General features: G+C 48.2%; 1 protein-coding gene across 2 annotated transcripts in view; it reads right to left on the bottom strand.

Moving 5' to 3' along the window:
- rangap1a (RAN GTPase activating protein 1a) overlaps positions 1-13,704 on the bottom strand; it is a 108,548-nt gene that overhangs the window by 70,936 nt on the left and 23,908 nt on the right. For both annotated transcript variants that reach the window (XM_072492003.1, XM_072492002.1), the window contains exon 2: positions 8,825-8,946. In XM_072492003.1, the coding sequence (XP_072348104.1) occupies positions 8,825-8,936 (112 nt within the window). In that variant the 5' untranslated portion in view covers positions 8,937-8,946. The remainder of the gene's footprint in view (positions 1-8,824; positions 8,947-13,704) is intronic.

Raw genomic sequence — 13,704 nt, 5'->3', positions numbered from 1 at the left:
TGAATCCCACCACGGCAGATGGTGAAATTTGAATTAAATGAAAATCTGGAATTAAAAGTCGAATGATGGCCACAAAACTATTGTCGATTGGTCCAGCCAGCAAAACCCATAATTCATGAAGGAATAGGAGAAAGTCTAAAATCTGAAATGGGTGGGTTCTCTTACGAGGAAAGGTTGGACAGGTTAGGCTTGTATCCACTGGAGTTTAGAAGAGTAAGAGGCGACTTGATTGAAACACAGAACCTGAGGGCAGGTGTGAAGTGGATGCTTCCTCTTGTGGGAGAATCTGTCACCTGTTCAAAAACAAAAGGTCGCCCATTTAAGGCAGCAATCAGGGGAAACTCTTTCTCCGACGGTCGCGAGTGTCTGGCTCGCTCTTCCTCAAAAGGCAGTGGAAGCAGAGTCTTTGATTCTTAAGGGAGAGGTAGATAGATTCCGGTTTAACAAGGGGGTGAAAGGTTATCTGGTATAAGTAGGAATGTGCGGTTGAGATCAGCCATGGTCTTATTACAAGTCTTACAACACCAGGTTAAAGTCCAACCTGGGATTCATGTCACATTACATTCATCCCCCACCATCTGGCCTGCGAAATCCTACCAACTGTCCTGGCTTGAGACAATTCACACCTCTTTAACCTGGGGTTACCCCATCTCTGGATCTGTAAAGATTTAATCAACCTGCTAATGGTCGCATTCCAAGCATTGTTTGGCATCTTTGAATTTGTCTATATATGTGTTTCTGGAACATACCTCTTCATTCACCTGAGGAAGGAGCAGCGCTCCGAAAGCTAGTAACATCGAAACAAACCTGTTGGACTTTAACCTGGTGTTGTAAGACTTCGTACTGTGCTCACCCCAGTCCAACGCCGGCATCTCCACATCATGGTCTTATTGAATGGCGGAGCAGGCTCGAGGGGCCAAATGGCCTCTTCCTGCTCCTAATTAATCTGTTTATATGTAAAATTCTCTCCTCATAAACCAAAGTAGCTTATAAAACTACATTCCCGGTAACAGATTTGGGAGCAGTTTGCACACCAAATAGCGTGTTAAAGCTCTCCTTCAACAGTTTTCCCGCTTAGTAGCAATGATAAATGCTGAGGTGCAGTTCCAAGGGTGCTGCTGACCCACAGGGAAAGTAGTGGCTATTCTTCAAGAAATAAATAGTCACAGGAGTCATTTGCAGTGGAGCCAATTCTTCCTCACACATCCTACCACAAAATGCTCAGATAATGCAGCAGGGGTAACTGGTATTAAGCTCCGATGGCAACGAAAACTAGGAAGCAAGTACCGACTTCTTCAACTCCCAAGTTCATAGTATTCAGTAATCACTTATCCGACTTCCGGGTGCGGCGATGACCAGCTAAGTCGCACGTTTCGGCGGCTCCCGTTGGAACGGACTTTTGGGCTCTTAATAGGAGTCCCAACGGCAATTTAAACGGCCAAAAACACTGTGCGGTAAACCAGAAGGGAATCCCCCCCCGGACACGCATGGATAAGGGAGAGGATAGCGGCCGGATTGCGGAGGATCCTCTGGAGCAGCGGCAAGGAAGAGAAGCTCAAAGCAAGATGGCGTCGGAAGGTGGCCGCTTGTTATGGGGCCCGGACCAACAAGAGTTCCTGCGGCGCTGTGTGGAAGAGCTGAAAAAGGAGTTGAAGAAGGAGCTGTTGGCCCCGATATTACAGGCGATTGAAGGGCTAAAGGAGGAGCAGAGGACCCAAGAGCTGGAGCTTCGGGTCGTGAAGGCAAAGGCTGCTGAAAACGAAGACGAAATACAGGGCCTGGTGGTGAAGGCAGAGACGCACGAGGCACAGCACAAAAGGTGTGGAAAGGTTGGAAGTACTGGAGAATAACTCGAGGAGGAAGAATCCAAGGGTTCTGGGTCTTCCCGAAGGCGCAGAAGGGGCGGACGTCGGGACATATGTGAGCACGATACTTTACTCGCTAATGGGATCGGAGGCCCCGACGGGCCCTTTGGAGGTGGAGGGAGCTTATCGAGTTCTGGCACGAAGACCGAAGGCTGGAGAAATACCCCGAGCTATAGTGGTGAGGTTTCTCCGCTATAATGACAGAGAGACGGTCCTCAGATGGGCGAAGAAAACTCGGAGCTGTAGGTGGGAGAACGCGGTGATCTGCGTATACCAGGATTGGAGTGCGGAGGTGGCGAGAAGGGGGGCAAGTTTTAATCAGGCTAAGGCGGTGCTTCACAAAAAGAAGGTCCAGTTTGGAATATTGCAACCGGCGAGATTGTGGGTCACACACCAAGGGAAGCACCACTACTTTGAGACGGCAGAAGAGGCGTGGACATTCATTGTGGACGAGAAGCTGGAAAAGTCTGGCGAGAGAAAGAACTTTTGGGACAAAGCGGTGGGGTGATTATGTGGGGCGAGAAAAAGGGGGGGGGGGATGGTTTTTTCAATGTGTTAGTTTTGCGATCCTGTAACTTCTCTCTTCCCCATGTTGGGGGGGGGGGGGGGGGGGGGAGAGGTATGAGGAACTGTGGGCGCTGGCCATTAGGGGGCGGGGCCGAGTGGGAAACGCAGGCTTTGTTCCCGCGCTATGGTAATTATGGCGGGAACAGGGACACAGGAAGGAGGGGGCCTCGCACAGTGGGGGCCGAGGACAACGGGGGAAGCCGAGGTCAGCCAGAGTTCACTGACTTCTGGGAGCAACAGGGGGGGTGCAACTACGCTAGAGAGGGATCTAGCGGAGGGGGTGGGGGTTAACTGAGTTGCTGCTGCTAAGGAGAAGGGGGAGCGGTTATGGGATGGGGTGGTCGAGGCGGGAGGGCACCGTCGGGGGGATATACGGGTACGTGGGAACCGGGTGAGGAGCTGGGTTAAAAAAGGGGATGGCTAGTCGACAAGGGGGGGGGGTAAAGAGCCCCCCAACCCGGCTGATCACGTGGAACGCGAGAGGGCTGAACGGGCTGATTAAAAGGGCACGGGTACTCGCACACCTAAAGAAATTAAAGGCAGATGTGGTTATGTTGCAGGAGACGCATCTGAAACTGATAGACCAGGTCAGACTACGTAAAGGATGGGTGGGGCAGGTGTTCCATTCGGGTTTAGATGCGAAGAACATGGGGGTGGCTATTTTAGTGGGGAAACAGGTACTGTTTGAGGCAAAGACCAAAGTGGCGGATAGTGGGGGTAGATATGTGATGGTGAGTGGCAGATTGCAAGGGGAGGCGGTGGTTCTGGTGAACGTATATGCCCCAAACTGGGATGATGCAAATTTTATGAGGCGTATGTTGAGACGTAATGGGGGGGGGGGGGGGGGGAAAGACTTCAATACGGTGCTTGATCCAGGGCTGGACACGTCGAGGTCCAGGACCGGGAGGAGGCCGGCAGCGGCCAGGGTACTCAAGGACTTAATGGAGCAGATGGGAGGGGTAGACCCCTGGAGATCTAGTAGGCCTAGGAGTAAGGCGTTTTTCTCCCATGTTCGCAAAGTATATTCACGGATCGCTTTTTTGTCTTGGGAAGGGCACTGATTCCGAAGGTGACAGGGACAGAATATGCGGCCATAGCCATTTCGGACCACGCTCCACATTGGGTAGACCTGGAGTTAGGAGCGGAAAAAGAACAGCACCCACTCTGGAGAATGGATATGGGCTTATTGGCGGATGAGGGGGTATGTTTAAGGGTGAGGGGGTGCATCGAAAGGTACTTGGAGCCTAATGACAATGGAGGGGTTCAGGTGGGAGTGGTCTGGGAGGCGTTGAAGGCAGTGGTTAGAGGGGAACTGATATCCATAAGGGCACATAAAGGGAAGCAAGAGGGTAAAGAAAGGGAGCGATTGCTGAAAGAACTTGAGGGTGGACAGGCAATATGCGGAGGCACCGGAGGAGGGACTGTACAGGGAAAGACAAAGGCTGCATGTGGAATTTGACCTGCTGACCACGGGTAAGGCAGAGGCACAGTGGAGGAGGGCACAGGGTGTACAGTATGAGTATGGAGAGAAGGCGAGTCGGCTACTGGCCCACCAATTGAGGAAGAGGGGAGCACCGAGGGAGATAGGTGGGGTGAGAGATGAGGAGGGAGAGATGGAACAGGGAGCGGAGAGAGCGGACGGGGTGTTCAAGGCATTTTATGAGAGGTTATATAAGGCTCAGCCCCCGGAAGGGAAGGAGGGAATGATGCATTTCCTGGATCAGCTGGAATTCCCTAAGGTGGAGGAGCAGGAGAGGGCGGGACTGGGAGCACAGATTGAGATGGAGGAGGTGGTAAAAGGGATTGGGAGCATGCAGGCGGGGAAGGCCCCGGGACCGGACGGATTCCCGGTGGAATTTTATAGCAAGTATATGGACTTACTGGCCCCGCTTTTGACGAGAACCTTTAATGAGGCTAGGGAAAGGGGGCAGCTGCCCCCGACTATGTCGGAGGCAACGCTATCGCTCCTTTTGAAGAAGGAAAAAGACCCGCTGCAGCGTGGGTCCTACAGGCCCATTTCCCTTTTAAATGTAGATGCTAAGCTCCTGGCTAAGGTGATGGCGACGAGGATAGAGGACTGTGTCCCGGGGGTGGTCCACGAGGATCAAACTGGGTTCGTTAAGGGGAGATAGCTGAACACGAACATACGGAGATTGCTCGGGGTAATGATGATGCCCCCACCAGAGGGGGAGGCGGAGATAGTGGTGGTGATGGACGCCGAGAAAGCATTCGACAGAGTGGAGTGGGATTATCTGTGGGAGGTGCTGAGGAGATTTGGTTTTGGAGAAGGGTGTATCGGATGGGTACAGCTGCTGTATAGGGCCCCGGTGGCAAGCGTGGTCACGAACAATGACTACTTCCGTCTTCATAGAGGGACGAGGCAGGGGTGTCCCGTCTCCGTTACTGTTTGCATTGGCGATTGAGCCCCTGGCTATAGCACTGAGGGGCTCCAGGAAGTGGAGGGGAGTACTCAGGGGAGGAGAAGAGCACCGGGTATCCTGGTATGCAGATGATTTATTGCTGTATGTTGCGGACCCAGTGGAGGGGATGCCTGAGATAACGCAGACACTCAGGGAGTTTGGGGAATTTTCGGGGTACAAATTGAATATGGGGAAGAGTGAGTTGTTTGTGGTGCATCCAGGGGAGCAGAGCAGGGGAATAGATGATTTACCGCTGAGGAAGGTAACAAGAAATTTCCAGTACTTAGGGATTCAGATAGCCAGGAGTTGGGGAACCTTACATAGGCTTAATTTAACAAGATTGGTGGAACAGATGGAGGAGGATTTCAAGAGATGGGACATGGTGCCCGTCACTGGGGGGTAGGGTGCAGGCGGTCAAAACGGTAGTCCTCCCGAGATTCCTTTTTGTGTTTCAGTGCCTTCCGGTGATGGTCACGAAGGCTTTTTTCAAGAGAATTGAGAAAAGTGTCATGAGTTTTGTGTGGGCCGGGAAGACCCCAAGAGTAAGGAGGGGGTTCTTGCAGCGTAGCAGGGATAGGGGGGGGGGGGGCTGGCACTACCGAGCCTAAGTGAATACTACTGGGCCGCCAATATCTCAATGGTGTGTAAGTGGATGGGAGAAGGGGAGAGAGCGGCGTGGAAGAGATTGGAGATGGCGTCCTGCAAAGGAGCCAGCCTACAAGCAATGGTGACGGCGCCGTTGCCGTTCTCCCCGAAGAAATACACCACAAGTCCAGTGGTGGTGGCAACACTAAAAATTTGGGGGCAGTGGAGACGACATAGGGAAGGACGGGAGCCTCGGTGCGGTCCCCGATAAGAAATAACCATAGGTTTGTCCCGGGGAGAATGGATGGGGGATTTGGAGCATGGCAGAGAGCTGGGGTTGCGCAACTGAGAGATCTGTTCGTAGACGGGACGTTTGCAAGTCTGGGAGCGCTGACGGAAAAATATGGGTTGCCCCAAGGGAATGAATTTCGATACATGCAACTGAGGGCTTTTGCGAGGCAGCAGGTGAGGGAATTCCCGCAGCTCCCGATGCAGGAGGTTCAGGATAGAGTGATCTCAGGGACATGGGTGGGGGATGGTAGGGTGTCGGATATATACAGGGAAATGAGGGATGAGGGGGAGATCACGGTGGATGAGCTGAAGGGGAAATGGGAAGAGCTGGGGGAAGAGATTGAGGAGGGGCTGTGGGCTGATGCCCTACGTAGGGTAAACTCGTCGTCCTCGTGCGCCAGGCTAAGCCTGATACAATTCAAGGTTTTGCACAGGGCGCACATGACCGGAGCAAGGCTCAGTAAATTTTTCGGGGTAGAGGATAGGCGTGGGAGATGCTCGAGAAGCCCAGCAAACCACACCCACATGTTTTGGTCATGTCCGGCACTACAGGGGTTCTGGGTGGGGGTGGCAAAGGTGCTTTCGAAGGTGGTGGGGGTCCGGGTCGAGCCAGGCTGGGGGTTGGCTATATTCAGGGTTGCAGAAGAGCCGGGAGTGCAGGAGGCGAAAGAGGCTGATGTCTTGGCCTTTGCGTCCCTAGTAGCCCGGCGAAGGATATTGCTCATGTGGAAGGAAGCCAAACCCCCGGGCGTGGAGACCTGGATAAATGACATGGCAGGGTTTATAAAACTAGAACGGATAAAGTTCGCACTAAGGGTTCGGCTCAAGGGTTCACCAGGCGGTGGCAACCGTTCATCAACTACCTCGCAGAACGATAAAGGAAATGGGAAGGTAACAGCAGCAAACCGGGGGGTGGGGGGGGCCGGGCGGGTCCTCAGGGGTGTTTTTGTATAGTTATTTGTATTAGGCTATGTATATTGGATTGTTTGATTTTATTTTTGGAGAGTTATTATTTTTGATATGGCAGGTGCCATTTAGTTTATATATTATTTATTTGTTAAAAACGGCCACTGTTATTTATACTGTTTTATTGTTGTAAAAAGGAAAACCTTTGTATTGTTTTCTTTGGCCAAAAAATTTGAATAAAATATATATTTTTAAACTTAATCACTTATCCAACTCACAACAGTGCCACCTGTATCCCCTTTATATATTGTGCACTCTATTAAACCATTAAAACCCCAGTTCTAACTTAAATACTAGGGAACATTAACTCTTTTGTAATAGATTCCAACTTTTAAAAGTAAATAAAAATCTTCAATTTTGACAACATACCATAACACAAATGTATATATTTTTTTCTGCAATAAATGCATCCTGTTCTCTTTTTAGTCCTCCCCCACCACACTCATCACTTCCTTATAGGAAGTCTAGTAAATTATTCGAGCTAGTCCCTTTTTTCAATCAATTAGTCAGATGATAATCGGTAACTATCAACCCATTTGATCGCGTCAATCTCCCTGTTCTCTAGCAGCCGCTTTGGACGAGAATTTCAAGGCACAATTCTCCAATTTTAAATTCGCCAATGTGTTAGCTTGAAAACTTTCATCACCTTTGGGATTGTTCATTTTAGTACACAGCTGTAAAACATCAAAACTGGCGTCCTGTCTGGTTTGACTATCTATCCAATCAGCTGCCCAATTAATCTTCAGAGTTCCTCTTTTTCCATTTTAGAAACCACCGTATCCTTTAGTGACGCCTTACCACAAGTAGTTGCTATGGTTAATACTCTCCGAGGTGAGGCTGCTGATGCAAACCACTCTGCCAGATTTCTAACCCCGTATATCTGAATGCTCCAGAGGCCAGACTTCCAATCTTGAACTCCATTTTAAGCCCTTTGGTAATAGTATTTTCAAATTCGCTACTGCCACAAAAAAAAAAATCATCTACATGCATCATGAAGACGCCCGAATGTTTCCCTCCATGAAGCAAACATTGCAGGGTCCGCTTTCAGCTGAAGACAGTTCCACTTTAACAAACCATCCTCACTGAGAAATACTAAACTCTGGAGGAATCATTCAACCCGTATACATATTTATTTAACTTCCAAAGTACCCTGTGGATGTTTGGCGCCTCTCTTTTTTAAAAAGAGTATCTAATTTTTTTTCCAATTAAGGGGCAGCTTACTTGCACATTTTTGCATTGTGGGAGTGAAACCCACGCAGACACGGGGAGAATGTGCAAACTCCACACGGACAGCGACCCGAGGCCGGGATCGAACCAGGGTCCTCGGCGCTGTGAGGCAGCAGTGCGAGCAACACCACCGGGCTTCTGCTTCTTGTAGAATTCCTAATCTGTACCATAGATGAAAGTTAATTACTACGGTTGCTGGGGCAATTTAGCATGGCCAATCCACCTACCCTGCACATCTTTGGGTTGTGGGGGCGATACCCACGCAGGCACAGGGATAATGTGCAAACTCCACACGGACAGTGACCCAGAGACAGGATTGAACCTGGGACCTTTGCGCTGTGAGGCAGCAGTGCTAACCCACTGCGCCACTGGGCTGCCCAATTCACCCCTTTAAAGGCCTGCCTCTAACCTTTGGTCTATGCCTCCAGGTCCGTGCCACACCAACCAGTGGAAATAGTTTCTTTCCATCCACCCGCTGTTGTCCCTAGAATTCTAAATTCAAAGGAATATATACCAAATTTGTTTAACTTTTATTCACAACTTGACCAGTGGAGTCCAGATATCACTGATAAATCTACGCTGCATTCCTCCAAAGTCAAAATATCCATCCTAAGGTGTGGTGCCCAGAATTGCTCCCCAGGTGTGGTCGAACCGGGACGCTGTGTAGCTGCAGATCCCCTCGTGTCCTGCTCCTCAAGTTATAAGGACCCGCATTCCATTTGGTTTGCCTATTACCTTCCGTAGCTGACCATGACATTGGAATGATCCATTTATCTAGACCCCCAACGTGTTGGTTTCATTTCAGATTTACAAGGTTTTCCTTTAGCTCACATCCAAAAACACCTCCTGACATTAAGCGATTCCAATCCCACTGCAGCGCACTTCAGATTTTTATCCACGTACCAGCCTCGGCGGTGTCAAGCTTTAGGGCGCGACCTTTGAAACTCAGCTCTCCCCCACACACTTGAGTCTTTGCAAGGGCATCCACCAGCTGCGAGATATCCTCAGAAGCCATCTCCTAACACCTAGGTGAGAAAAAGTACACATTTTAAAGAGACCATCACAGGTTTCAAAGAAGAATTAAATCGCACAACGAAAATTTACTAGCTGAATCAGCTCAAATAGAAAACTGTAGAATCTACAGGAAATACATTCCCAGCTACACCTTGTAATAACGAATGGCTATTGGAGGTTCGTGATGATCATCGGTGTATTCACGGTAGTAGCAACGTAGAATTTTCAGTACCCATGTGACCCACAATGTTAAATCTAAGGCTTTACAATATCACACCTCAATGATAACTATTTGCAGGGGTGGCACGGTGGCATAGTGGTTAGCACTGCTGCCTCACGCCACTGAGGACCCAGGTTCGATTCCGTCCCCGGGTCACTGTGCAAACTCCACGCGGACATTCTCCCCGTGTCTGCGTGAGTCTCACCCCCACAAAACCAAAGCTATGCAGGGTAGGTGGATTGACCATGCTAAACTGCCCCTTAAAAAGATAACTATTTGTCAAGGTCACAAATATTTCACTGACAATTGTCCAAAGGAGAGATTTTCTCTGCTCTCCCACATCTAGAGCTGAAGTGCTCCATAATTATTCAGTGCCCTACCTGGGAGTCAATTCTGAAAGATGAGAACCTCAGTTCAACACTTCAACAGGGAGTTCTTCAACTACATACAAAGCCACTACATACAAAGCCACAATTTAGTTTGCCTTCCTCCTCAACCCATTCCAGAGTTGCTGAATAAAAGGAAGTGATGTTTCTTTTTAAATGGAGTACGCAGAACACATTTCAAAAGTGGAGACATGAGTTTCCAGGAAGTTTTTGAATTAAACAAAAGCCATGGCAACATTTCAACCAATCAGAGTCCACTTGCCAACCAATCAGCAACCTTTTCCTCAGGCAGTATAAACTGTTATTCCCGTTCAAATTTGGCATTCTTGCATCTGTCCTGATGAGTACAAGATGAAAAACTTTGACAGCACGTCTCTTTTTTTCAGAAAAACCCGCGCTCTGTACAATCAAGTGACTGTCAAGAGTTTCATGCAGGAATCATGGATCTGAATGGGTCTCAAAACTACATCAGGTGCGAAGGCATATCCTTGACTGTGTTCCTCACAATGAATAGTCCTGGGATTTTATTGTTTTGGTGTTTCTTCCGGTGCACAATATTACCGCCAGACTCCCAGAGATCTATCCAGACCATTTCCTCATCATGCATGTGGATGATATTCAGCTTTACCTCTCATCACTTGATCCTTCTACTACATCGCTACCATCAGATTCATGTCCAACATTCAATCTTCATCAAGCTACCATGAAGATGGCACAAACTCTGCACCATCGTCACTGCTTTCTCCTCTCAGCAAGCTTCTCAAACCGGTCGCAACTGCAGCACCAATGAGCTATGCTTCCAACCGCATACTTTCCATCAGAGACTCCCTACATCCGCTGATAAATTATCCATCTTCTCACCCCTGCATCATACTCATATCCACACTTTTATGATCTCCAGGTTCAACAACCTTCTGTCTGACCGCCCATCACCCACACTATTCAGGTCCTTCAAAAAAGAAATTTGCTGCCCACAATCTATCCCATGCTAAGTTTCACTGAGTGCTGTTCATCAGCCCCATCTTTTCTGACTGACATTGATTTACAGGGCCCTGACACATCCTTATGTTTAAATCTCTTCTTACTCCAATCTTCTCCATCCCTCCAAACTCTACACCACTCTGACCGCAGCCTCTTGTGAACTCACTTCTCCGGTTGATAATCCTGCTTTGCAATGTTCAAATGCCATGCTCGGAAACTCCAGTTATCTCCCATAATTATGCACAAGCTGGCCGATGGAACTTGAACCTCCCTCATCTGTATGGAGCATGACAATACCACGTGGTACACTTACCATCCGAGCTATTGTGGGAGTGATTTAAAAAGCATTATGGTCAGTATCCACCAATAGTTGCCAAATAAAACACAAGAGAAATTTATTTGGTAATAACGCAGTTATTTCGCAGATTAGCCATGATCTCACCGAATGGTGAAATAGGCTCGATGAGCTAAATGGCCTACTCCTGTTCCCAGAAGAAAAATGACACCTCTAAATTAATGCTGCACTGTTTAAAGGACAATCAGATTTCATGATGCCCAACAGCGAGTCTGTGATCACTCCATGAGACACACCAGGATAGCTCACTGCACTTCTATCAGCTAGAATCCAATCTTCTAGGGAGTTTAACAATTGGAAACAAAAGAACACAAGTGTGTACAAGACACCGATAAGCATCAATTGCACTCTCATGTAGTTATAACTTTTGTAACAATTCCACAAGTTGTACCTGTTTGAGTTTTCTTTCAAGGAACAAAGTTGCAGCTTAACGCAACTTAAGAGTTTCTGATTAGTGGCACTGTTAAGGCAATGACGTGCTTTCAATATACACACAAAATTCAGCTAAGTTTTTTTTACACTAGTACCTACGGGGGAGAACTATTATCAGGACATGAGAGAACTGAGCTGCTCTTCAAATATTGCCCCAGGACCTATGTCCAGCAGACAAAGCAGATACGTCCTCGGTACAGCAGCACTTCAGTTGGAAGCAAGTGCACAAAACAATTCAACGCAGTGTTACTGGAATGGAAGGAAGGTGGAGAAATTTAGTGAGAGAATTGAAGCAGTTGAGGCTCCTTCATTAAATGTTTTCAAGATAAAGATAGTTTTTTGAAGAATAAAGGGTTATGGTGTTCGGGCAGGAAAGTGGAGCTGAGTCCACAAAAGATCAGCCACAATCTCATTGAATGGCGGAGCAGGCTCGAAGGGCCAGATGACCTACTCCTGCTCCTAGTTCTTATATTCTTAATTATTAGAGCGTAGGGCCTGTACAATCAAGTGTATAAAGAGGCACAGGATATTCTTTTGTATGTCCTGGAGCCGAGAGAAGATGCAGCTTAGGTGGCTGACCAGGACAACAAGTTCAGCGTTCTCAAATCCAACCACCTCAGGACTGAGGTCATGGCAGACTTCAGGTCTTGCCAGATTTTGGGTCAAGCCGATCAAGGATCACGGAGCGAGGGAATCGACTGCCACGCAAGGGGCAAAGGGGATAACTAGTTAGGCACCACACAGCATCGATGCAGTACCTACCCAATTATCCAGGTAAGTTTATTTCATTCAGTTAAAATTGACGCATGACAGATTCTAAGTGTCCAGATTTCGGATAACTCCGGTGTTTGGACAGCTGGATTTGAGACACGGTACTGTTGCCCAGTCTGAAGGTCATGATGTGGGGATGTTGGCATTGGACTGGGGTGGGCACAGTAAGATGTCTTACAACACCAGGTTAAAGTCCAACAGGTTTGATGGAATCAGTAGATTTCGGAGCGCAGCTCGTTCATCAAGTGAGTCTGAAGGTGACAGAGGTACAGATAAGGGTTTCAGCATCATTTGGTGGACAAATTTACAATAATAAAAATGTTCACAGTCTCATGTGTGCACACAAAATAGTGAAATACGTGAACCACGTATCAATTAACCATTAGTATAATAATCATGCTCCCACCGGCATTACCTGTGGCTAAGACCTTCAATCATCTATTCCATACCCTAGTTTTTCGGTTTCTACCATTTTTTTTAAAAATACAAGTTGAGAATACCCAATTCATTTTTTCCAATTAAGAGGCAATTTAGCGTGGCCAATCCACCGAACTTGCTCATCTTTTGGGTTGTGGGGGCGAAACCCACGCAAACACGGGGAGAATGTGCAAACTCCACACGGACAGTGACCCAGAGCCGGGATAGAACCTGGGATCTCGGCGCCATGAGACAGCAGGGCTAACCCACTGCGCCACCGTGCTGCATATTTTGGTTTCTACCATAACGATGACAGCTAAGGAACAGGAGACCAGTTTGCCCCCTGAAACTGTTCCACTAGTCGATGAGATCAGGATTGGTTTGTGGCCCAGCTCCAAGCATCATCCTTTGTCCCACACACTTCAATACCGCTGACAACAAAAACCTATCAAATCTAAAAGTAGATCTAGCATTAACTGTCAGTTGCTGGCAAGTTTCAAACGTCTAACATCAGGTAGAAGTGTTCCCTCATTTCACTCCTGTAGAATCTGGTTCTATATTTTAGAGCATGCCTCCTCGGTCGAGGCTCCCAAACCAGCAGAAATAATTTATCTTGATCTGTTGCCTTCGATATCTTAAACTTCAAACAAGCCATCCCATAATCTTCTAAATTCCAGGAAATACAGCCCGAGTTTGTGTAATCTCTCCTGTTAATTGAACCGGAGGCCATTCTATTAAACACCCTGCATCCCATCCAAGGCCAATATTTTTTTAAAATTATAAATTTAGAGTACCCAATTCATTTTTCTTTCCAATTAAGGGGCAATTTAGTGTGGCCAACCCATCTACCCTGCACATCTTTGGGTTGTGGGGGTGAGACCCACGCAGACACGGGGAGAATGTGCAAACCCCACATGGACAGTGACTCGGGGCCGGGATTGAACCTGGGACCTCGGCGCCATGAGGCAGCAGTGCTAATCACTGTGCCGCCCCCGCCCAGAGCAAAATAGCTGCTGCACCACGTTTAGACTGAAGCCACCGTCACTGGCACAAACCACAAACTCCGCTCCCTCACCACCAACTCCATCCCTCTGCTTGACAACTGCCTGAGGCTTTTCACAACTGTTATATTGGAGGCTGAGGTGAGCTTTAAACCACACATCCATGCAGTCACTATGACCATCCATTGCCACCTCCATAATACCGC

Source organism: Scyliorhinus torazame, chromosome 29 (assembly GCF_047496885.1).
Source record: "Scyliorhinus torazame isolate Kashiwa2021f chromosome 29, sScyTor2.1, whole genome shotgun sequence".
In the NCBI taxonomy this organism is placed as follows: Eukaryota; Metazoa; Chordata; class Chondrichthyes; order Carcharhiniformes; family Scyliorhinidae; genus Scyliorhinus; species Scyliorhinus torazame.
Note: the sequence above shows the minus strand (reverse complement) of the source record. Positions and strands in the feature narration are given on the sequence as shown.